Source organism: Mytilus galloprovincialis, chromosome 13 (genome assembly GCF_965363235.1).
Source record: "Mytilus galloprovincialis chromosome 13, xbMytGall1.hap1.1, whole genome shotgun sequence".
NCBI classification, from domain to species: Eukaryota; Metazoa; Mollusca; class Bivalvia; order Mytilida; family Mytilidae; genus Mytilus; species Mytilus galloprovincialis.
In genome coordinates, this window is record NC_134850.1 from 56,169,615 (window position 1) to 56,193,949 (window position 24,335).

Sequence of the window (24,335 nt, forward strand, 5' to 3'; positions counted from 1 at the left end):
ATATATTGTAAACAGGTCAAAATAAACAAATATTACAGGGACGTTAAATCAAATACATCTGCCTGATTAATCTATCTCCTGCGACCTTTTGAAGCCCATTGGACTACTGTGAAAAAATGATAAATTAGTCACATGAAAGACAAAAATCACAAAAACAATCAATATTAAAGTCATATGAAACGAGTGAGTGGTGAAAAATAATGTTTATCCAATTCTTGAACCAATGCATGTATATATCATAAACTTAATCCTCTGTGGACGATTTTATAATTTTTTTACGCAAATATATCGTATAATCGTCAATTTTTCTCTCTGTCTGTTATGATTTAACAAATATGGCTGCTCATTAAATGCCGTGTTTTGAAGCCGAAGTTTACCGATTATCACCATATAGTGTACAAATAACAAAAAGCATGGGTATTGAGCACGTGTTTAACATGTACAAACAGATAATTGTTTGTTTATTTTAATGACAGATCCATGCGTATTGTGATCACCGGATTTTTAAGAGGAGGGTTACGCTCAGGTCATTATGCATACGGAAAATATGTCGGCGAATTACCTCCTGGAAGCAAGCAATTAAAAATAAGTAAACTTCTTCTAAATGTGGACAAATTAAAGAATTTTCCTCAGAAAAAGGTATGTGTACATAAGCTGTTTAATGAAAACTTTCCATTTAGTTATACAAAAAAAACATATGCATATTTCTTTTTTAATTTGAGGTTTCTTATGACTTTAAGTTTAATATGTAACACCGTAGGAAAAAGACAAACAAAAGTGCGTATACTATATACAAAAAAAAAACTTATTCAAATTATGTTATACAATACATGTACCATTTCCCTTCCGGCACACTTCTTGGTTGAGTGTAGGAAAAATATTTGAACAGTTATACATTTCCCTCTGGTAAAATCAATCATAATAAATAGATAGAAGGACTGAAAAAAACTTATTCAAATCAATTATTGAATACACGAGTATTCCTGCTGAAAAAAAAAACTATGGTTAATTGCATTTTATTGAAAATTCAACATTAACGTATTTTTTTTAATACATATTGACATTGTAGGTCAAATAATAATTTTTTTCATACGTATTGTTTGAACCTATCTTGACTTGTGGTTTAGAAATATATTATTGAAAGCACAGGGTATGTCATTTTTTTATATTTTCTTTTGTTTCTGCATCGTACAAAAAATAAAGAAATATCAGTAGCAACGTAGATTGAACATGTTCATGCATATATTTGATATTTTTTGTGATAGATTAATGAAATTATTGATTGAATAAACTATAGTTTATATAAACTTAAATTATTTCTTGGGACACGAGTTCAACATCTTCGTCACATATATTCTAGAGAGTGTGCAACATCGAGGTAATAAACAATTCACCGTTTAATCACTTTTCTTTAACTGTGTTTTGGACCTCTTACAACAAAAGCAAAGGTATGATTTAAATTATTAGAAGAGAGAATGCTTGTATTGTAACGATACTTTTGATATGGTAAAACTTTTAAGTTAAATGTCTACACATCTTTTTTTTCCAAATAATAAGGATTGTCTACTTCAGGACAATAATAATTCAAATGCATTTGGCAAATTATTTCGGAACTTTATGTAGGTAATGCTCTTCAAATTGGTTCGTTTTTTGATTATTAATATTTCTTTTTTCATTTGAGCGTCACTGGTGAGTTTTGAGTAGACGAAACGCCAGTCTGTCGTATAAAAAAGAAAACAAAACGTTTAATAATTTCTTGCGTCCGAAGCGCTTTTCTGGATTTACCTTGATCAGGAATGCTCAAAGCCAAACCTTTGAAATCCGCAGATTATAAGTACGAAACCGTCGAAGAGCTGTATGTAAAAAAAATACCTAAATATCCTGTCGTCTTTGGTGAGTTCATTTAAGGTGGTACCTAACACTACAGGGAGATAACTCTGTAAAGTCACCTAAACGTTTCAATTACGTTGTGTTGTAAAAGGAATATTAAGCTTTTCAATGATCAGAATTGGTGTTTGTCAAACTGTTATATTTTTGTTCAAGGGTCAAAGTAAATACTTAGACAAAATTTTATGAAAATTAAACGTGCCAAATAAATTTTAGTTAAAGTGTTGGGTACCACCTTAACAATTTGTAAATGTTCAAAACATACTGGTTTGATAAAGGGATTTTAATAAAAAAAAAATATATGATAAGGGATTATGACACAAAACAGTGATTACAAAATATCTATTAATTATGTTTTCAAATAATTCAATGGATATCATTTCGATAACCATGCGATAATAATTTTTGAAATTAATGGTATGCTATTGTGACTGACTAGTTTAATAGATATCAGATTTTTTTCTAATACTTTGCATTATGTATTTATTGTTTAATTGAACTGATGAAAATACTTTTCACAACCATATTTTTATATCTTCCAATATAAAGGCAGTGTATCATCACTGTCAATATTTATTTTTCTTTATTAGAGCCCAACTTACAAAATTAGGACAGACATATTAGTCGTGTTTAAATATGTTGAAAATCCAATTAAAAAGGTTTTGTTTTCTACAGTTGTATGATTCATCATTTCTGTTACTAGTAAGTGCTACAGACATCATGGCAAAGAAATACCAGATTAATTTGTTTATATTGACAATAGTGATGACAGTCCGTTGTTGTGCGATATCCATATCTGCAGAGGACTTACCCGATTATGTAAGTTGATACATGTTTATTTCATCTTAACATTAATTGAATTTATATTCTATTAAAACCAGCAATAACAAAAAGATCAACACATATACAAATGTAAAAAAAGAAATAAAGAAATAAAAAAAAAAAAAAAAAAAAACACCACCCAATTGAGATTTTTCAAACTTACTGATGATTTGCTGAATAATTAACGAAATGTATTGCAGTCTTACGCAAAGCTATTAAACAAATCTCGTTTTCTGTGGTTCACTAGCCATTATATATTATTCCTTATTTGTTTGTAAAACAGTTTCTTTGTTCGTTGTATATTTGTTTTATTTGTCTGTACTGTTTAAGTATAGTGTCATGAATCATACCGTTTTCCACATATTTGATTTTATATATAAATGAAAATAAACTCATCATAGATACCAGGACTAAATTTAGTATATACGCCAGACGTGCGTTTCGTCTACAAAAGACTTATCAGTGACGCTCGAATCCAAAAAAGTTAAAAAGGCCAAATAAAGTACGAAGTTGAAGAGCATTGAGGATCAAAATTCCTAAAAGTTTTGCCAAATACAGCTAAGGTAATCTATGCCTGAGGTAGAAAACTGAGGATGTTTAATGTATGATATAATTACAATATCGGACAACTGTTAAATTCATATTTTCACTACATCCAAAAACAATATGAACGATACAATACAATAAAATAATCAAACCAACTAATCAAAATGACCTAATATACATTCACAAATACCAAAACAAATAAAACATACATACTTAGAGTGTTTTTTTAATACAATAGAGTTGTACGATCAATTTTAAGACAGTATATTGGCCTCGGAAGCAAGCACTACATGTTTTATTTCCCCGATGAAAGAATATTGGATGATGACAACAAATGGCAGTTTTTCACGACCTTGACTGGCTATACAGCCCTTGCACGGTCGGTAAAACATCATTGGATGATGATGACGACGTTATAGTTGGTTTTTTTTATTATAATATCATATTATCCAAAAGCTCTGAATTATGATCATTCACATTACTTGTTATCTTTTTATTTATAAATTATTTCTTTGTCTAAAATGGACTTATCTCCCTAGAAAAACTTAGGTTCTACATTTTTATTTCTCATTTAAAAAAAACTTGTTACAATACAACGCATAACGTTTTTTACTACAAGAAAGTCATATGATATTGTATTCTTGTGTGGGTGGAAATGTCAGTTGAATTTAGTTTTAGATGTCTTTATTTTGGTATGAAATCCATCTTTTATAACTCGTTGCTTTAATTTCTTATTATCTAATATGCATTAAGTTTTAATTTGCAAACTTTGAATTATATCAAAACTGCATCGGAAACTTTCTGTTAATATATCTCTTGTTGTGAGTTGACGAGTCTAACTTCTAAGACGATGAATATTATGACATCTGTCTATAGGTTGTTTATAGTTTCCTTATTCTGAGATTTGTTTGTACAATGAGGGTCTATTGATGTTTTTGCTATTTCTTTTTACCATTAATCTTTATATTTAGATAAATGTTAGTGCCATCTATATCATGTTACGTAGTGTTGTTTAAATTGATATTATAAGTTTTTCGGAGTATAATTTGCACACATTAAAACCAAACTCAAAATCAATTAAAATTATCAAGATTTATACACTTATGCTTACTCAAATAATCGTGTCTTATATTTATACATATTGCCAAAATACATTACAATAATTGCAACAAATCTATTAATTACATGTATAACAAATATCAAAGGAGTTTCTCGTTTTAACTGATTTAACATATTTTCTTTAAAGATAAGATCAACTTTCAAAAATGGCTTTATACTTGTTACCCATACTTCCCACCTCCAATACAGTACCTAGAAAAACATTTTAATTCTATTCGCATGATTAGTAGCCACGAGGTGCTCTAATGTACATAAAATTACATCGATCATCCATCTTTAACATTTACGTATTTTTGTGGGCCGTTGAAGGGAGAGCTAGTTTATAGTTATCGCTTTAGTTTCTAGTTTCAATATATTTTTTGACAATGCAAGCATTTTAAATGTAAGAACAATTGAGTGCTCTTCTTTTTGTGCGGGAAAGCACATTTATTGCAAAATTTATTAAAAAATAACGATGGCTGTAATGTCGTTAGTATATGAAAGACATGATCCTTCAATAGGATAAGATCGACAGGATTACAGTCTGTCCTGACTACGAGTTGACTTCGTTCGCCAATTAATTCTGAATTGTTAAAACAATTGTCAAATGAACAATTATATATATAGCTATTTGTGACGCCAGTGTTTAACGTTTCTCTTTTGATCCTCAGAATAAAGGTGACAAAGAGGACATGTACCGACCTATTGCTGTAGTAATAGGAAAGAAAAGTCACAGTTACGGAAACTTTAAGAAGATGAACGAGATGCGTGTATGTTTTAACACTATTAATATGTATAATTATATAAAAGAATTATTTTTATACGTTAATGGAACCCTGATATTGCAATATCTATTTTCAATAAAAATATTTATAAAAAGAAGCTATTTAGTTAGGTATGTAAAATGGGAAGTTAACAATTCAAAATTCAGATAACAAAAAACAAACAAGACAAATTAATCGACAAGTAACCGTACAACGAAACAAAAGTATTTTTACAGACTTAATTTATCTGTAAATCGAATGTTTCTCTTTAAAAACAATATACGATTGATTATACTGCAATCAGCTATTTTACTATACAGATAAAGCTATACGTTTAAACGTTAGCTTTATACGTCATTGACCTCAACTCACCTATAAGCCTTACAACGTCACGTCACAACCATGACAACGTGTAGTAACAATGGTCAAACTTTTATGAATTTAAACTTGTTATGTCTTCAAATTGGTAATGTATATACCATGTTTATCAAATGTTATTAATTAAAATTCATTTTCCCTGTCTTATTCCTTAAAATGTCAATTTTGTACCGCCTGGACTACGCTCAAAGGGAAATATCCCAAAATGGTACCCCAAGAGGGAAATTCTAAACACTTTTTAAAAAAAATATTTGTTTCATATTTTTATTTTTTTTTTTATTTTTTGTCGATTTCAGTATAAAAACAATATACGTATAGTGTCTTGAAATAAGAAAATTATTTGTATTCGGCACGAAACGGGAAAATGCTCGGTAGAACCTCGCATTTCCCCCGTTTCTAAGCCTCATACAAATAAATTTCATATTTCAAAACACTATACATATATTGTCTAAGTATATACATGTAAAACTAGAATTGATGTAACTCTTTGTAAGAATTTGAATGACATGGATGAAAGCAACTAAAGATCACCGTACGACCTTTATCAATGAGCAAGGCCAAATCAGTAATGTAAGCTTAAAAAAACTCCGACATAAAAAGTAAACAATTCAATCAAGAACATCAGAACATTTATGTATAACTCAAAACAAATATGATCTATCTTAACCAACAGAAACTACTAAATTGTACGCTTCTGGCTTGGAACAGGTACATAAAGAATGTGAGAGGGCTATACATGTTTGTTAGTGCTCAACCTTTTCCATAAACTGGTTTAGTTTCGTAACAGCACAATTTTAGAAAAAAAAACCTGTGAAAATCAGTTGGCGTCAACTCTCAGATCGGGACGAAACAAAAACAAAAAAAACATATGAAAATATTAATTACTGGACTCTCACAAATAGTGCATAGAATATTCATCGTTGGAAAAGTTGAAAAAAATGTTAAGAAACTAAGGTTTAAACTCCTTCAGGTAAAATTGACTTCAGATTAATTCCTCTAATCTTTTTAGATCCTTCCAACGTTTCAATCCTTCAACCTTGGCTTTCAAATGTCTTTGTGTGAACAGTCCTGATGACGGTAGATTATGAAAGAGTCCCTTCGACATTAACATTTTTTCAAGTGTTATTTTAATTCAAACAAGTTAACCCCATGACTTTTTGTGCATGTACTCTAAGGGCAATCAAGACTATATGTTTTCCGTTTTGATATATTTGAATCTATTTATTGGAGGAGTCGAATGTTTGTGGTTTGTAGTATTGGAGATCCCTGTTACCTTGTATGTGCAAAAAGTAAAATCACCAAAAAACGTTCAGAGGAAAATTAAAAACAGAAAGTCCCTTATCAAGTTGCAAACTCAAAAGCTCGAACACATCAAACGAATGGAGTTGCGTTTTTTATTGCGTTCATTACAGACTGGTGATAAGTGTTTAAGAAAAACCATGTTTTATAATTCACGTTATATTCTCAATGAAGGAAGAGAAATTAGAGGAAATGAAATCAGGATATACAGAGCAAACGATTGAGGAGGAAGAAATCGAGTTAGAAGATGTGGAGTATCGAGAGAAAATAGCAGAAAAGAGAGGACAAGATCCGGATAAAATATGGAAATCAGAGAAACTTAAAAAGTTCATAGTAGGTGTTAAACAAGCAAAAATATTGGATTGTTTCGATGAAATAACAAATGAAATACAATAGAACTAAAAGGGATATTTGGAATTATAATCCTGACAAAAATACACAAAAGAGAAGATATAAAATAATCAAGTTACAGTGAAACAAGTTGTTACAGATGATAAAAGTAAACATCATATCTTTTGTTATTTGCTCAGTATTCCTGCTGTTTCCTTGACGTTTGTCCCTCATTTTTGTCAGTTCCTATTTATTTTTTGGCTTTGTTTAATTTGGTTTTTTTTTGTATTGCATTATTCGCATATTTACTGATTTCAACGATGCAACATGGCGGCTCCTTAGTTACGAAATGTCAACTTTGGATTTGACGGTAGCTTACGAGAAAAACATGCAAATTAAAAATGACAAATGCTGGGTTTGAGAATTAAAATAATTAAATAGATTTTTTAGCAGTTATTCACGAAATAATCCATGCAAGCTATAGATTTATGAGAAAGCTTGAGCTTTATCAAACGTAGAGTAGAAAAGAACAGCCACATACACAGCATACCCGCTCGCGCTTCAGTTTTTTAATAACCGTATTTGTCTTATTAGAATCAAAATAATTCATGGATAATTTCTTAAATCAAACATTTGTCCTGATTATGTCTATAGTTCTAAAACTTACAAATTATGCAGGTTACGTGTGACCAAAAAGCTCCTCTCTTTTTTTTACTACACTTAGCTTGGGCATAGTAGGCGACAAGTTCTCATAATTTTGAACTATGAAACAGTTTATTCTATAATATCCGAAATATTAGAGAATTAATTCTAGACAAATTCAAATAGACATTATTCCGATATTAACATGCTAAAACGCAAAGAAGACAAAAATAAAACAAAATTTAAGTAATTACATCAATTATACAGCAAAAACACTGTTTAATCAAATATACAGATGTACGAAGAAAAAAGACGAAAATTATCCGTGTTAAAAGCAAAACTAAAATATGATGTTAATGAAGACTGTTTTTTAGGAAAAATATCCAAATGTGCATGCGTCCGGTAAGAAAAATAAAGAAGACGAAAAGAAAAATAAAGAAGATGAGAAGAAGAAAAGAAAAGACAAAAAGAAAAAGAAAGTCAATGAAAAGATTGATAAAAAAGGTGAAAAGAATAACAAGGGAGATAAAATAAATAATGAAGGACAAGTAATAAATATTGAAGGAGATGAAATTAATATACAAAGAAATAAAATGAATAACGAAGAACATGAAATGAATAATGAAGTACATGGAATAAATATTGAAGGAGATGAAATTAATATACAACGAAATAAAATGAATAATGAAGAACATGAGATAAATAATGAAGAAGGGGACAAGCATCATATGGGAGGTGCGAAGAAAAGGCGAAAAAGATTGGCTATTGCAAATGTGGAACGTTACTGGCCAAAGGCAATAATACCTTATGTTTGGACTCAATATTACGATGGTATGTATGAACAGACTGATATACAGGTCTGATCAAGGTTCTATAACATTTGATAATTAGATTAACACAACGTTGGAAATTAGGGGTCCTGTGAAAGACTAACATCTTGATATTTACCTGTAATTCACCTGTTCTTATCTAAAATATCTAAAAAGGGTATTTTTTAAAAGTTACATTGTTATCTATAAAAACATTAACATTTAATAACAATAATTGGTTTTTCATATGTATTTTTTTAAATAGTTTCCGAAGATTTTAAAGTCGATATAAACTAGAACGGTTTTCATAATAATGTGTTTTTGATTATATAATTTTTCGATGGTGAAATGAATAATTATTTAATATTCCGAAATCTATTAAGATTTATAATAGCTGGAGTCATATTATATATATGTGTGCATTGTCATTCACACTATTTTTTCTTCAGCAGATAATTCCATGTAGTTTATTCGAAACATTTAATGACATCACACTTATGATTTTTATGACAATATATGACCACCCTAGTGAATAAGGAGAATTGGTGTAACTGTGGATGAAACACTAATAACCAGGTCCAAAAGACATGTATGTTAGCAAGTGCCAACAATATATCACCGTACGACCATAATCATTGATCAAACTCATACCGTACAGTAAGCTATAAAAGACCCATACATGAAAAAACAAATCAATGACCTATTTTTTTCAAAACTTTAAATGACAAATAAATATGACAGAGAGTTAACAACGAAACTTCTTAAATACAGGAACTTGACTATAAATTTTTGTAAGTGTATGTTCCTCTCATGTATTAACTTTACTTTTAAAAAATAAAAAAGTAAACAGGTGCATTTGAATTATGTTTACTCTAAATGGAAACACATTATGTAAGCATGTAATACTTATCTTCTGATTAAAATACTAAAATTGCAGATTGCTTTTGTTATTGAATCTACAAATTCTGTAATTATTACTTATTAAAACTAATTTTATCATCGTATAGGAGATAATGCAATTAGAAAAAGAGGCGTTTATAGAGCTTTCCGTCATATTGAATACTGGACCTGTGTACGTTTTGTTGAGTGGACAAACAGTACCCGTATTGACTATGGACTGGACCATGACAGTAGATTAAAGTTTATAAGAACAGGAGGGTTTGTAATAATTAACATGTTTTTTCTTTCTTTTTTTTATTACTGTACATGTATTTCATTTTATCTGTGGTCTCTGATCTAGTTTTCAAAAGAAAAGGATGTGTGATATGATTGCCAATGAGACCACTATCCAAGAGAGTTAAAATATCTAAACAACTAAAGGTCATTTAGCAGCCATCAACAATAAACAAACCTCATACCGTACAGTCAGCCAAAAAAGTCCAGAGTTTAACTGGAGATATCTCAACCTTCCCATAATTTGGAACATTGGTGTAACAACAAAATATATATACAAAATTAGTTTAAAATGGTTTGACTTGTCAAATTGGCGCAAAGCAAACAAAAACGAACTGACAAAAAGACAAAAGAAACAAAGCACTTATTCAAGAGTACTTGAAGTTACTGAATCAAGTTCAGAATCCATTTCAACTTATTAGTGCTAATAATGCATTAGGTATGAGAATGGTAAAATAACAAATTTTAACCGAATTCAACGACTATTGAACTTACAAGCTGTCGCTGTCTTATAATACAAATAATCTGACATATACCTTTTCATTATTACGTTACTGAAATCGTGTAACAATTGTTTATTGTATATCTCTGGTTATCACAAATACCGACACATGGTTGCTTGATCTGTCTCGCTATTTACAAATGATCATGTGTTACAGAAATAAGGACAGGTTATAGGTTTGAGATACCGTAGACCAATGTCTTTAACAATGAGCTTAGCTGATATGTATAGCAGTCTATCAATGCCCAGGCATGTCAAAATATGAACAATTTAAAAGTGAATATCAAAGGCTTGATTGCTAAAAGAGAAGAAAAAAATAAATGGGCTCACAGCACACAACGACAACCACTGAATTGTAGACTGCTAAATTTGCAAGGCACATAAAAAATGTTGCGGTTCTTAACATGTTTGATAGCGTTCAGCATTCACTAAATACTGAACATGCAGTAATATAAAAGAACACAGAACGAACCTTTACATTAAGTTGAAGGGACGGACTCATTAGATTGGTACGAAACAAAAAACACAAATACTCACCTTTACTGAGAGCTAGTGTAATGTCGATTTTGACTAATCAGTAAGCCATGTTTCCTGAAACAAAACACAAACGTTTCTACGAGTGAATTATTTGGCACATATTTGTCCATTAGTAACATAAATCTGATTGTATCAAAATTTACCATCTGAATTATTATCAATTTGTTCAAGTCCTATATATACATGAAATATTTGCCGCTGGGTGTTAGGAGAGTATCAAACAATTGATTTAATTTTAGCATTGAAGAAAACATAGATATTTCAATCATGTTAGCATTGAGCAACCACTTTTACATCGGAACAGTACTTAGATAAAACTATTATCAATTTGACAATAGCTGCAAAAGTTAATTTATTATGGGCTATGATATATAAAAAAGAAGATTTGGTATGATTGTCAATGAGACAACTCTCCACAAGAGACCAAATGACACAGAAATTAAAAACCATAGGTCATCGTACGGCATTCAACAATGAGCCAGGCTAATTCCGCATAGTCAGCTATAAAAGGCCTCGAGATGACAGTGTAAAACAATTCAAACGAGAATACTAACGGCCTAATCTATGTGCAAAAAAATGAACGAAAAACAAATATGTAACTCAGAAACAAACGACATCCACTCAATTACAGGCTGTTGACTTGGGACAGGAACGTAAATACAGAATGTGGCGGGGTTAAACATGATAGCAAGATCATAACTCTTCCCCAACCTGGGACAGTGGTGTAACTGTACAACATTAGAACGAACTATAAAAATCAGTTGAAAAGGCTTAACTCATCAGATGCAAATACAAATAATACATAAACAAGTGGACGTGGTTGGGTACTTTTACATCCCTATAAAAAAGACACTTAGTACAGATCTGAGAGTACTCGCAGCTAGGTCAAAGCCACTTACAACTTATAAAAAATACCATGCATCTAAGAGTAGGTTATCTATCAGTACACATCCAACATCCAATGAATTTAGTGTAAAGACGTCATAAACAGTCAGAGAAAAACATGACCTTGTTCACTGCCAAGATACAGGTATTGAAAGATTGTAGATCCATGAATGTGTATATAATATTTAGTTTGCATTTGATGTTATATGCTAAAAAAAATATTTAATAGATGCAATAGCCTAATCGGAAGATCACCAATTGCTCTAAACGGTCAGAAAATCAACTGCTGTGACGATGTGAGTTTAAGTTGTTGTTTAAATGTCGATTGACACTCATTTCTTTATAAATCCATTTATTTTATTTTTTTTATAGAAAACATATGTAATATTATTAAACAGAAAGTATATAATGTTTTTTTTTTCAATACCAAATTCGTATATATTTGAAGCATCAATAAAATCCCGAGAGCTTTGCTCGAGAAATAGTAGTCCGAGATTACTCTGACGTCCAACGGCTGTTTTTCCAGACAAGCTGGGGCCGTGGGATGTCAGAGCTCGTCCCATATCAAAAAGTGGATATTTGCCAATCCAAAATAGATGTGCTGCTTCGTCGCTTCTGGTGCCAACAGACGGCCTTGAAATTAAATAAATCGGGTATCAATTTGTTCATTTTTCATTTATCTCTTCATTTATGTAAGTTTCACCTACCTGCCACCCTGTATTTTCTCATATTTAGACCGTTTTTACAGCGATCCATTGATTCAGACATTTTTACTTTTATGTTCAAATGGACGTCAAGTTACGAGACCTCAGGACTCAAATGAGCAAATATTTATACTTTTTTACCTCCTTTAAAGGAGATCGATATTGAACATTTAGTAGCCAACCGCGATTTTTCACCTCCTTTACAGGAGATCGGAATTAAGCATTTAGTGCCAACCACGATAACATTCGGAAGCTCTTGGATATTAACATTGCTTTCATCGCAAATGTGCGAGGTGTTAGATTATATATTCATATTGACCTAGGGTCATATGCATACATCATTTCCCATAGTCCAGTGTGCCTTACTTTTTCTCCTGATCACATGACAATCTTTCAAAATGAAAGTCAAAATACCAGAATCGGTGGGTCACTGTGAAAACTCTAAATATGAGAAAATAAAGGGTGGCAGGTAGGTGAAACTTACATCAATGAAAAAATAATTGTGATGAAATTAATAAACAACGTTTGCATGAACAATGTAAAATTAAGGATTTTTAGAATGTAGTTTTAGTAAAAGTGTGTATGCGCCGTGCAACATGCTGTTTTTGACCGACCAACGAAAAGCTTAAAACTATTGGCGTACAAACTAAGTAAATACAAATATACATGTGATCAAGTTTAAAGGAATCACACATCCTTGATAATATTCGAATAATAATATTTAATCAATACCGGAGATTTCAAGTTTATACGTCAATGCGTTATACATGTACCTGTTTGGATTGAATTGACCCAGGGTCCATATATACATATAACCTTAGAGAAAGTCCTTAATTTGAACATTGCATATGTAAATCATGGTGTAAGTTTGGAAATGATATAGTCTCGGTGATACTATTTATAATTGAAAAAAAATGAAATAAGGATGTATTCTTCTGACTTTTCAGTCTCGTTCAGTCTCGTTGAAATCTCGTTCTTTAATTATTCCCAAAACATGTGATAGAGGTGGAAAATATCAATGAATTTTAAAAATATTATAAGCAAACATAAATATGTTAAAAAAAATTTGTGTATTGACAATGAATAGTTTTTGCGTAATCCAGTTTTCAAATTTTACGACTAATTAAGTCAGTATTTTAAGCCAAAATTTTGAGAAAATGGGTGAGGGATACAAAAATGATTTTACAAGAATCATGTAAATCCCATATCATTTTGGTCTTTTCAAATTTCTTAGATATGTCTTTTTTCATTCATTTATAACAAAAAAGTTGAAATAATATGCATTTTGTTCTTAAAACTGAGAAAAATCACAAAAATACCAAATTGACAGTATGGTAAATTTTAAACAAAAAAAGCGCGTCAAAATATGATAAAACTTTCTTATATTAACACCTACCTATAGTTTTTGTACGTAAAATTTATTCAGATTGGTCCACTTCATCTTTATAGAAAGTATGAGAAAAAGTTTAATTGTGGAACTGTGATTTTTTTCATGATAATAGCCCAAAAATAGGTAAAAATCGATGAAAAATGGGAAAATCATCAAAATTTGGAATTTTCAAAGGGCCGTAGCAAAAAAAGAAGTGCACCACCATATAATTTTTTCTTCACCAATTATTTTGTTACAGTCTTATAAACCCAAAAATCAGGTTAAGAAAAAAAGTTTAATTCTAGAAATTTTTGGCTCCTCAGAGGTGTATATCCTTAAAAGAGTGGAGACAGATACCAGAAGGACATCCAAACTCATAAGTCTAAAGACAAAAAGTAACAACAGACAAACAAAGGAACAAAATTTCTGATTGAATGGATATTTTTATTATAGAATAATTCTATTTATATTTAAAAACTTATATTCATTATCTAACCGTCTCATTTATTATCAATAATAATAATTTTAATTCACACATTGTTTTCATTTTTCAGAGAACATGTGTTCATGAATTAGGTCATTCAATTGGACTATTCCACGAACAAAGAAGTCCTTTTGGTAGAGATTATATACGGGTTTCTTACAACAACATTAATTCTGAAGGTTCGGATTTTTCTTTTTAAATTTTATGTATGAATAAAGGCGACAGTAATATATTGCTGTTCGAAAGTCATAAATCGATCGGGTTACAAACTAAAACCGAGGGAAAGACATCAACTATAAGAGGAAAACAACGAAACAACATAAACACTAAAGTGCAGCAAAAAAAAACCAAAAACAAACGACAATGTAACACGTACAGAAACGAACTAAAAGACTGACTTTCTAATCACATATTAGACGTAAATCAATCTGATGAGTTGTTGAACCTACAACAATAAACACTTTTTTAATCACATATATCTTTTACTTTTGTTTTTAACCTTATCTTTGTTTAATAAAATTATATATTTGATCTATGTTCAACGACAACCACTGAATTATAGGTTCCTGACTTGAGAAAAACACATACATATAACATATGGCGGGGTTAAACATGATAGCGAGATCCTAACCTCACCTTCTAACCTGGGACAGTGGTGTAACAGTACAACATAAGAACAGGATATATGCACTAACATAATTTTAGTTCATATATCATAAAATTGTTAATGGAAATAGGGAATGTGACAAAGAGACAACAACCCGACCATAGAACAGACAACCGCAGAAGGTCGCCAACAGGTCATCAATGCAGCGAGAAATGCCCGCACCCAGAGGCGTCCTTCAGCTGACCCCTAAACAAATATAAATACTATATACGCCATACTAAACTCTAAATTGTACACAAGAAACTAAAATTAAAAATAATACATGACAGATGAATATTTGAGAATAAACAGCAGCCGTGAAAAGAAATTTCCTAGGCTTAGTGGCTAAGAAGATTACTTTTCCCTTAATTTGATCGGTCTGTCTAGAATTAAGTACGACGGTTACCACAAATGGATCATGCTCGGTTTTCCCTTCCTGAGATCATCTTCAGTTTTTGTTGGGTTCATGTTGCTCACACTTTAGTTATCTATGTTTTTTGTACTATTTTTCGTCTTTTCGTAGTTTTTTTGTTTTTTATCATCGCATGGTCAGTTTATGTTCAATAAATAAATCCAATTGGTATCTTTCGCCTTTTTTAGCAAACACTATTGATTATATGTTTTAGTCTGTACAACGTTTTTCAACTCTTATTTTGTCAATTACTTATTTACGCTTTTAGCTACAAATGTACAGAATTTTAAGAAAATAGCCTCAAATTTAATCCGATTTTATGGAAGATACGATTTGTCCTCATTGATGCATTATGGGGCATTTGTAAGTAGAACATATTCATAAGTTATATAAAAAAGAAGATGTGGTATAATTGCAAATGAGACAACTCTGCAAAAGAGACCAAATGACACACAAATAAACAACTATATGTCACTGTATGACCTTTAACAATGAGCAAAGCCCATACTGCATAGTCAGCTATAAAAGGCCCCGAAATTAAAAATGTATAACAGTTCAAACGAGAAAACTAACGACCTAATTTATATGTAACACATCAACAAACGGCAACCGCTGAATCACAGACTTCAGACAGGCACATACATTATTTGGCGGGGTTAAACATGTCAGCAGGGTCCCAACCCTCACATAACCTGGGACAGTGATGTAACATTATAGCTTAAGAACGAATTAAAAAAAACAGAAAAAAGATTCTATTCATCAGATGGATACCAATAGAAATCCTACACAGTTCTTTTGTTTAAAGCTTAAGGGTGAAATAAAAGCTAAAGATTATATGCTCCCATGACAGTTGAATAGATAGAATAGATCTTACCAAACATCAAATTATTGTCTTCCTTTTGGAGGATTTGTTTTGTTAAATTCATCAATGTTTATATTTTGATTTTATGAATAGAATAAAATGCAGATTTTCTTAAAATCACCTGAACAAAAATATAGTCCTGCAACATTTTAGTCCACTGTCTTAACCAGTTTATCAACGGAAAAACAAAATATCACGCGATCAACCGCCGCTAAATACAAAACAATTAACAGGAATATTTGTATTTAGATCGAACATGCCAATTTTGAGATATGTTTGGTTTTCCCAGCGTCTGAACTCATTTAATTGAAGTAGGGGAAACTCAAACAATCAAACCAAACGAACAAACAGAAGGAAAAATGTTCTGTTTGCAGTGTTTGAAGTTAAAAACAATCTATGTATCTCACTTGAAGATTTTAGGAAACTTTACTTTGTTGTTAGTGAAAAACCTAAGGTAAGGTAAGATTTTCTACTAATGTTATATGTGTCTGTTCAAATTAACTAAGAACTCTTATCCGATCGACAACCATGATTTACATTAGAGTAGTATAACATACAAAGTACTTACTTTATTTCATTTATTGCATGTGGTACACTCAGCATGGACACATTGATTACCAAGATACTCTGAAAGTACTGGATTCTGACCATGAGTTGATTCTACTGAATGGCGACCCTACTGACTACTATATGTTTGAAGTTGTCAACGACATTAATAATTGTAAAGGTAAAATCATTTAATACTAGTATTGCATAGCTGTAACATTTTCGTATTGATATAGAATATAATCAACTTGTTTATCACTGATTAAAAAAGTCTGACATATAATTTAAATATTTTGATATTCTAATTTATTTAAGTTTCTTTGACCGTCTGGTTTTAACTTTGTGATTGAAACATATAGTTTGTCATTTTGCAATATGAACTTACCGTTATACAAATGACAGATGCGACTTGTGGAACAGGATCTTCTTACCCTTCTGTTGCATTTGAGACCAGACTCAGAATTAAGTGGGGTTAATATATAGTTTTAAATCAGTGTGTAGTGGATTTTTTTGTATTTTCAAAGTCCTCTTTTCATATTATGTCAGAGCCAGTATAGTTTGACTAACTTTCTATTTTAAATTCATACTTTCGTTGACACTTTTCGTTCTCCTGATTATTAATTAATGTTTACTGGATTCAAGTCGCCAATCAAATGCGCAATTTTGAGATAGATGTCTCAATTCAGCATGAATCTGTATTCAAATAAATAATAGATTCTAGTAAAATAATGGTTATTCATTTTTATTTTTTTCCACTCCATTTTCTTACAAACACCAAAAACCTTATATGTCATGCACCACTGGTACCGTAAGAACAAGTGTAACCACACGATATGAAGACAACATATTTGATTATAATTTGATTTTATAGCAACCCACCACCACAAGTTTAGCAAGGATCATCATATAGGTAGAAGCCCCAATCAATGATAAATGTAAATATTTTTGTTCTTTGTAGCTTTGCATTGTGGGGACTCTCAGTTACAATGTGATAATTGGGGATATCTAACAGTAATACGAGATCGATGCCAGTGTAGGTGTATAGATGGTTTAGATCCACACTCAGGATGTACTTCATTATACTATTCAGGTGACTTGTCTATTCAATATAGTTATATATCTTTACGATTTTAGAACTATTTAAAAAGTAAAATCACAAACATTCTGAATTCCGAGGAAAATTCAAAACGGAAAATCCCTATACAAATGGCAAAATCAAATGATAAAACACATCAAACGAATGGGCAACATCTGTCTTATTCCTGACTTGGTACAGGCATTTTCAAATGTAAAAAAATAGTAGATTGAGCCTGGTGTTATAGTGCTAAATCTCACACTTGTATGACAGTCGCATCAAATTCCATTATATATACAACGATGCATGAACAAAACAGACATAATGCTCACAATAAACATTCTTTTTAAATCAAATGTCTACCTTCGTGATTATCATTATATAAATGTATATGCAAAACGTCATACTAGTACTTTTCTTGTCAAATTATGTTTTTTGTCTTTTTTTATCTGATTGGCTTATATTGGCAATTTTTACTTCATCCGACTTATTTTAATTGATATCTGATGGAAAACGAACGGAAATGTTCTTGTCAGGTTCGTACGCACGAAGTTTCATAATGTTATTTCATTTTCAACTTTATTTTGTCGCTTGGTGCCTGTGAAAGTCCGTTAACGTGTTACAAGGTTCTAAAAAATACTGATATCGACAAGGAAAATAACAACAAGAGCAGTTATAATGATGACAGTTTTTTACTTACCCTTTAGTCTTGCCATCAATCGCACGGGATTTAAAAGAAGAAATGAAAAGGTTATGACTGAAAAGTAACAGCAAATGACTTTATTGGTGCCAAATCAATGAAACTGTCAATGTTCTTACATATTCATGTATTTAATGAAAACCAATATTTGGCTTGTAGATTTAACAGCTGTAGAAAATTGGCCCTCGGAAGGTTTCTCCCTTCTCAAACCCAAGACAGGTTGTCCTATAGGGTTCGTGGAGGGAAATATAAAATATACAACACTTCGGAACAGTCAATCGATAAATCATGGCGCATTCATAACAATAGATGGCCAATCTTTGACACAATCTTTTTGTACAAGGAAATCATCAGTTGGTGGTGAAAGTGTCCAATGGGGACCTGGGAAATACTGTATATATCAACATGGCAATTCTTGTCCTTCAGGTAAGATATCTATTGAATAGTTAACATAGTTTCAACAGTCTAAACATTTATTAATGCCCGCGTCACACTGTCCCGATTTTTACGCCGATGTCAACACGATTATGGAAATTTTCAAAATCGGGACTGATCGTATCCAGATCGGGCTATTTGTAGAGCCACCTTTAACCATCGTAGAACCATCGACCACTTTTCTAGCCTTCGGAGACAACTTCGGGAAGGGTTCTAAATTTTTTAACTTGTTAAAAAATCTCCGAAGGTGCGTCCGATGTTGAGGGTTCGTGTTGAGTTCGTATTACTATCCTCACCATCGTAATGTCACCGGGAATGCATCTTTGAACATCGTATTGCATTCGTGTTGCCATTGTTTCCATCGGGCAGTTTTGATATTACGATGTCTACACGAATGAATCACGAAGCTACTCGAAGGTCTTACGATGGCAACACGACTTCGTGAAGACCTCGTAATCCCGTCGTGTTGCCATCGAATAAAAGTACGAAGGCGACAAGCTGGAACTACGACGGCAATAAATCCAGCTAAATGTAAGTTAATTTTTGCGCTAAAATACATTTAAAGTGCCATGCGCGATATGCACTAGCCAGTCTATACGACAGTTAAGAAAGACGTTCACAAAACATGGAGCACATATCATATGATTCTGTGAGAACAAGAAAGGCGACAGCGTTGTTTCTATTAATTCAAATGGAACAAGAAGAGCAGCTATTACAGGCTCAGAATTTACGTTTACAAGTAAATATTATTTTTTGTTAATTTGTCATATCAAGTAACATAATGAAAATCATAAACGCGCCTCGTACACCAACACTGCAGGTACACGTATATAGGGAAACCATCTTTTTCTTCATTATTCTGATTTTTTTATGTATCGTCTGAGATGTTGTGACACGAATGTTTACTTCATAACCATTTTGTTTTCTATATGTCATATTTTGCCGCATTTATAGCTTTCCCACATCCTTTCTTTTGTCTATATTATTATGATATTCTCCTGGGAAGAGCTCTTTTTGAATAAAAGGGATCAACGAACCCATTACCTTACCTTTAAGATAGATATGTAAACATTGGCATAATTATGGATGATTATTCAGACTAGTGCAGTTCAAACAAGGCAATGCCGAGCGTGGCATCCCCTCGTATGTAACATATTGGGGACAAATATGGACACTATATTTGTATATGACACATGCAGAAAATGGTAAATTGAATATACATATTTGATACATAAACTATGTTTTTAGAAATCAACCAAAACATTCAGTAACTGGAAATACCTTTAATATTGTCTTTAGAACCAGAAGGTAAAAAAATGAGCAACCAATTTCCTGTGTATTATGTTATTTCAAGGAGAAAAAAAAGTCCATTGCATGATCTTGACCTTTGGTCTTGAACGTAAAAAAATGTCAGATCCTTACAAGGAGGAACAATATACCAAATGTGGTTAAAATCTTTTGAAGCATATTGGTTTTAGAGTGTCCACAAGGGTGATATTGCCTTGTTTTACAACTGCCACTGTGACCTTGACCTTTGAACTTTAAAGTCAATAGCGCTTAAGATATTCTTAACGAGTAACACCATACCAAGTTTTGAGCATTTTGGTTCTAGAGTGTCCATAACAATTTTATCTACGACGTCTTTTAGACATCGTATGGCCATCGTGCCATCATCGTAATCCATCGTGTAGCCTTCGTAATCCATCGTGTAGCCTTCGTGATCCATCGTGTAGGTTTAGGCTGAGATATGAAGCTGAAATACCCGTCTTCGGTTAACCTTCGTATGAACTTACAATTTTCGCATTCGGGTGTCCATCGTATATAAAAATCGGGACAGTGTGACGCGAGCATTCCAAATAGCATTAGTACTTTAATTAAAAAAAATATGCATTTTCGTTTTAAATAGCTAAAATCAGTCGAATGATTATTTTGTTTTTTACTATCTTGTTTTGATGAAAACATTTTAATTTTAATACAATTTGAATACTTCTACATAAAAAGCGATGATATTATTTTGAATGTTAGGACGGAATTGTGAAGAGATATATTTTTCTCTGAACGTTGGGGAACATGAGTAACCTATTTTTATGCATCTATGCAAAAATTCTTGCTGTATCCTCTTCATCTGTGTTTATGAGTTTTTGAACGCGATATATCATATTGCGTGATAAACATGTTTCCCTCTAGGTTTTTTGCTTTATAAATCAAGCAAAGAAACTTTTGCTAGTATGTTAAGCAATATATTTTGAACTGTCACTTCTTCAAAATGACAGGATTTACCAGTGGAGCTGCAAGGATAGACACACTAGATAACCCAGTTACAGATGGGTTTCAACCTGACGGAGAGTACGAGAAAGATGTACTATGGCAGTTTTGCTGTCGGTCCGATGATCGATTAGCTAAACCTCTCTATTTACCAAACAAGGAACCGTTTATACTCTTCCAGAAAACTTTCTATGGATGTCAAGCCGTACATGGTAGGTCATCTTACTTTTGACTTTTCCGCATTTGGCAATTTTTTGGAATGCTTTTCAAATCTGTACTCGTTTTGTCTTTCTATTTGTTTTTATCTGAACGTCACTGATGCGTCTTATGTAGACCAAACGCGCGTATGGCGTATCAAATTATAAGCCCGGTACCTTTGATAACAATTTACGCCACTGGTTAGTTAACGTTTCGTCCCGAGGATATCACTAGCCCAGTAGCATGCACTTTGTTGTTGGCACGAATATCAACTATATTGTCATTTTTATAAATTTCACTGTTTGCTACAGTATGAATTATTAGATATACTAATGACTTTCTTATCCCATGCAACGATTACCTAAGATGCATTTGGCACAATGTATTTGAATTTTGGGACCACAATGCTCATCAAGTTTGTTCTTTTCTTGGCTTTATGACTTTTTTTTATCTAAACGTTAAGTGATACGTAGACGAAGCGCACGTCTTGCGTATCAAATTATAACCCTAGTGCCTTTGATAACTATTCGATATGCTACCAATATATTTATTAAAAGTATAGGTGCATATAAGATGAAACAAAAACATATATCAATTATTTTTCACATTATACTGTATTTTGTTATACTGTTGATCGTCTTATATTGCAACGACTTTGCCAGTTTAACTTCAACTTACGTATTTGAAATACCCTTTTGGTATCTTTAGCCTTTCTTCAATGTTATGGTAAGTGACAGTAAACAATACTTTTCTTGTTTTTCTTATATCTAGTTTTCAATTTGTCAATCTTGTATTCATATAACCATGAAGATATTGATCCAATTATATGCTTATTGTCATTTCTGATATAGCAGTACTTTTAACATAGTTAAATCAGGTATAAATTCTCTGATTTTAAGATTGCCTTAAAAATTGGCGTTCACATTTGCATCTAGTTATTCATTGTTTTACCATAAAAAAGTAAAATCACAAAAAATACTGAACTCCGAGGAAAATTCAAAACAGAAAGTCCTAAATCAAATAGCAAAACCACTAGCTAAAACATACCAAACGAATGATTTAAAACTGTCATATTCCTGACTTGGTACAGACATCTTCTCATGTAGAAAATGGTGGATTGAACATTTTGTTATAGCGCTAAACCTTTCACTTGCACGACAGCCTTGTCAAACCCCACTACATCGACAACGATGCGTGAATAAAACAAACAGAAATGATGGGCGAAAATGTCTAACCTAGGAGTACAACAGACAACATTGTGTTATAATCTTAATTACAATTAAAACAGAAAAATATTAAACAAAGAAACACAAAGAAGGCATCAATAAAAATTTAACAACCACATTCTTATTTTTGCATTTTTAGCTCACATGGCCCGAAGGGCCAAGTGAGCTTTTCTCATCACTTTGCGTCCGTCGTCCGTCGTCGTCGTCGTCTGTTAACTTTTACAAAAATCTTCTCCTCTGAAACTACTGGGCCAAATTTAACCAAACTTAGCCACAATCATTATTGAGGTATCTAGTTTAAAAAATGTGTCCGGTGACCCGGCATTACAACCAAGATGGCCGACATGGCTAAAAATAGAACATAGGGGTAAAATGTAGATTTTGGCTTATAACTCTGACACCGAGGCATTTAGAGCAAATCTGACATGGGTAAAATTGTTACTCAGGTCAAGATCTATCTGCTCTAAATTTTCAGACTAATCAGACAACTGGCTGTTGGGTTGCTGCCCCTGAATTGGCAATTTTAAGGAAATTTTGCGTTTTTTTGGCTATTATCTTGAATATTATTATAGATAGAGATAAACTGTAAACAGCAATAATGTTCAGCAAAGTTAGATCTACAAATAAGTCAACTTGACCAATATGGTTAAAAAATGTGTGCGGTGACCCAGCCAACCAACCAAGATGGCCGCCATGGCTAAAAATAGAACATAGGGGTAAAATGTAGATTTTGGCTTATAACTCTGAAATCAAAGCATTAAGAGCAATCAGACATGGGGTTAAATTGTTTTGCAAGTCAACATCTATCTACCCTGAAATTTTCAGATAAATCCGACAACCGGCTGTTGGGTTGCTGCCCCTGAATTGGTAATTTTTAAGGAAATTTTGCGGTTTTCGGTTCTTTATCGGAATATTATTATAGATAGAGATAAACTGTATACAGTAATAATGTTCAGCAAAGTAAGATCCACAAATAGGTCAACATGACCAAAATGGTAAGTTGACCCCTTGTGGAGTTATTGCCCTTTATAGTCAATTTTTAATAATTTTCATTAATTTTGTTAATTTTTGTAAATTTTAGCAAAATATTTTCCTCTGTAACTAATGGGCCAAGTTCATTATAAATAGTGATTATTGTAAGAAGCAAGAATGTTCAGTACCGTAAGATCTACAAACATCACCATCACCAAAAACACAATTTTGTCATGAATCCATCTGTGTCCTTTGTTTAATATGCACATAGACCAAGGTGAGCGACACAGGCTCTTAAGAGCCTCTAGTTATTTATGTATTTTAAATCCACCCATAAAGAATTGAAAGTTTTAAATACTGGGACCAAATGGTTAGATTAACATTAACTCTGACGAAGAATCGCGCGTTTGATGTCACTCAGTTAGAGATATAAAATAATTTGGTCGTTCAAATTAGGAAAAAAATATAGTCTAGATCTTTTATGTATATCTTGCACAATTTAAATTAGAAGTTTACCTTGTCCATGTTGTCCATCTTACTGCTTGTCTATATGCTTATTGTTTTTTCTACTTATTTTCGTCATTATGTATCAACGAAACGCAAAAGACCTTATAAACAAAACATTAGCAAATATGAAACACAAGAATACAAAAACAATACGATAGAACAATAACAAAGAACACATAGAGTCACACGGACAAATCACATAAGCAAACATGAAAGATAATAAAAACAACACAATGACGGGATGCATAAAAACAGAGCCACG

At 31.9% G+C, this 24,335-nt stretch overlaps 1 protein-coding gene and 1 long non-coding RNA gene across 2 annotated transcripts; both read left to right on the forward strand.

Moving 5' to 3' along the window:
• The first annotated feature begins 2,579 nt into the window (after positions 1-2,579).
• LOC143056157 (uncharacterized) lies at positions 2,580-14,428 on the forward strand. Its single transcript, XM_076229240.1, has 7 exons — positions 2,580-2,706; positions 5,025-5,123; positions 6,969-7,127; positions 8,141-8,597; positions 9,583-9,733; positions 11,902-11,968; positions 14,300-14,428. The coding sequence occupies exons 1-7, from the start codon at positions 2,608-2,610 to the stop codon at positions 14,426-14,428; spliced, it is 1,161 nt and encodes a 386-aa protein (XP_076085355.1). The 5' UTR covers positions 2,580-2,607.
• A 3,238-nt stretch (positions 14,429-17,666) lies between these two features.
• LOC143056438 (uncharacterized) lies at positions 17,667-21,368 on the forward strand. Its single transcript, XR_012972340.1, has 3 exons — positions 17,667-17,785; positions 18,630-18,896; positions 21,179-21,368. It is a non-coding gene; the product is annotated as an uncharacterized LOC143056438 (long non-coding RNA).
• The last annotated feature ends 2,967 nt before the right edge of the window (positions 21,369-24,335 follow it).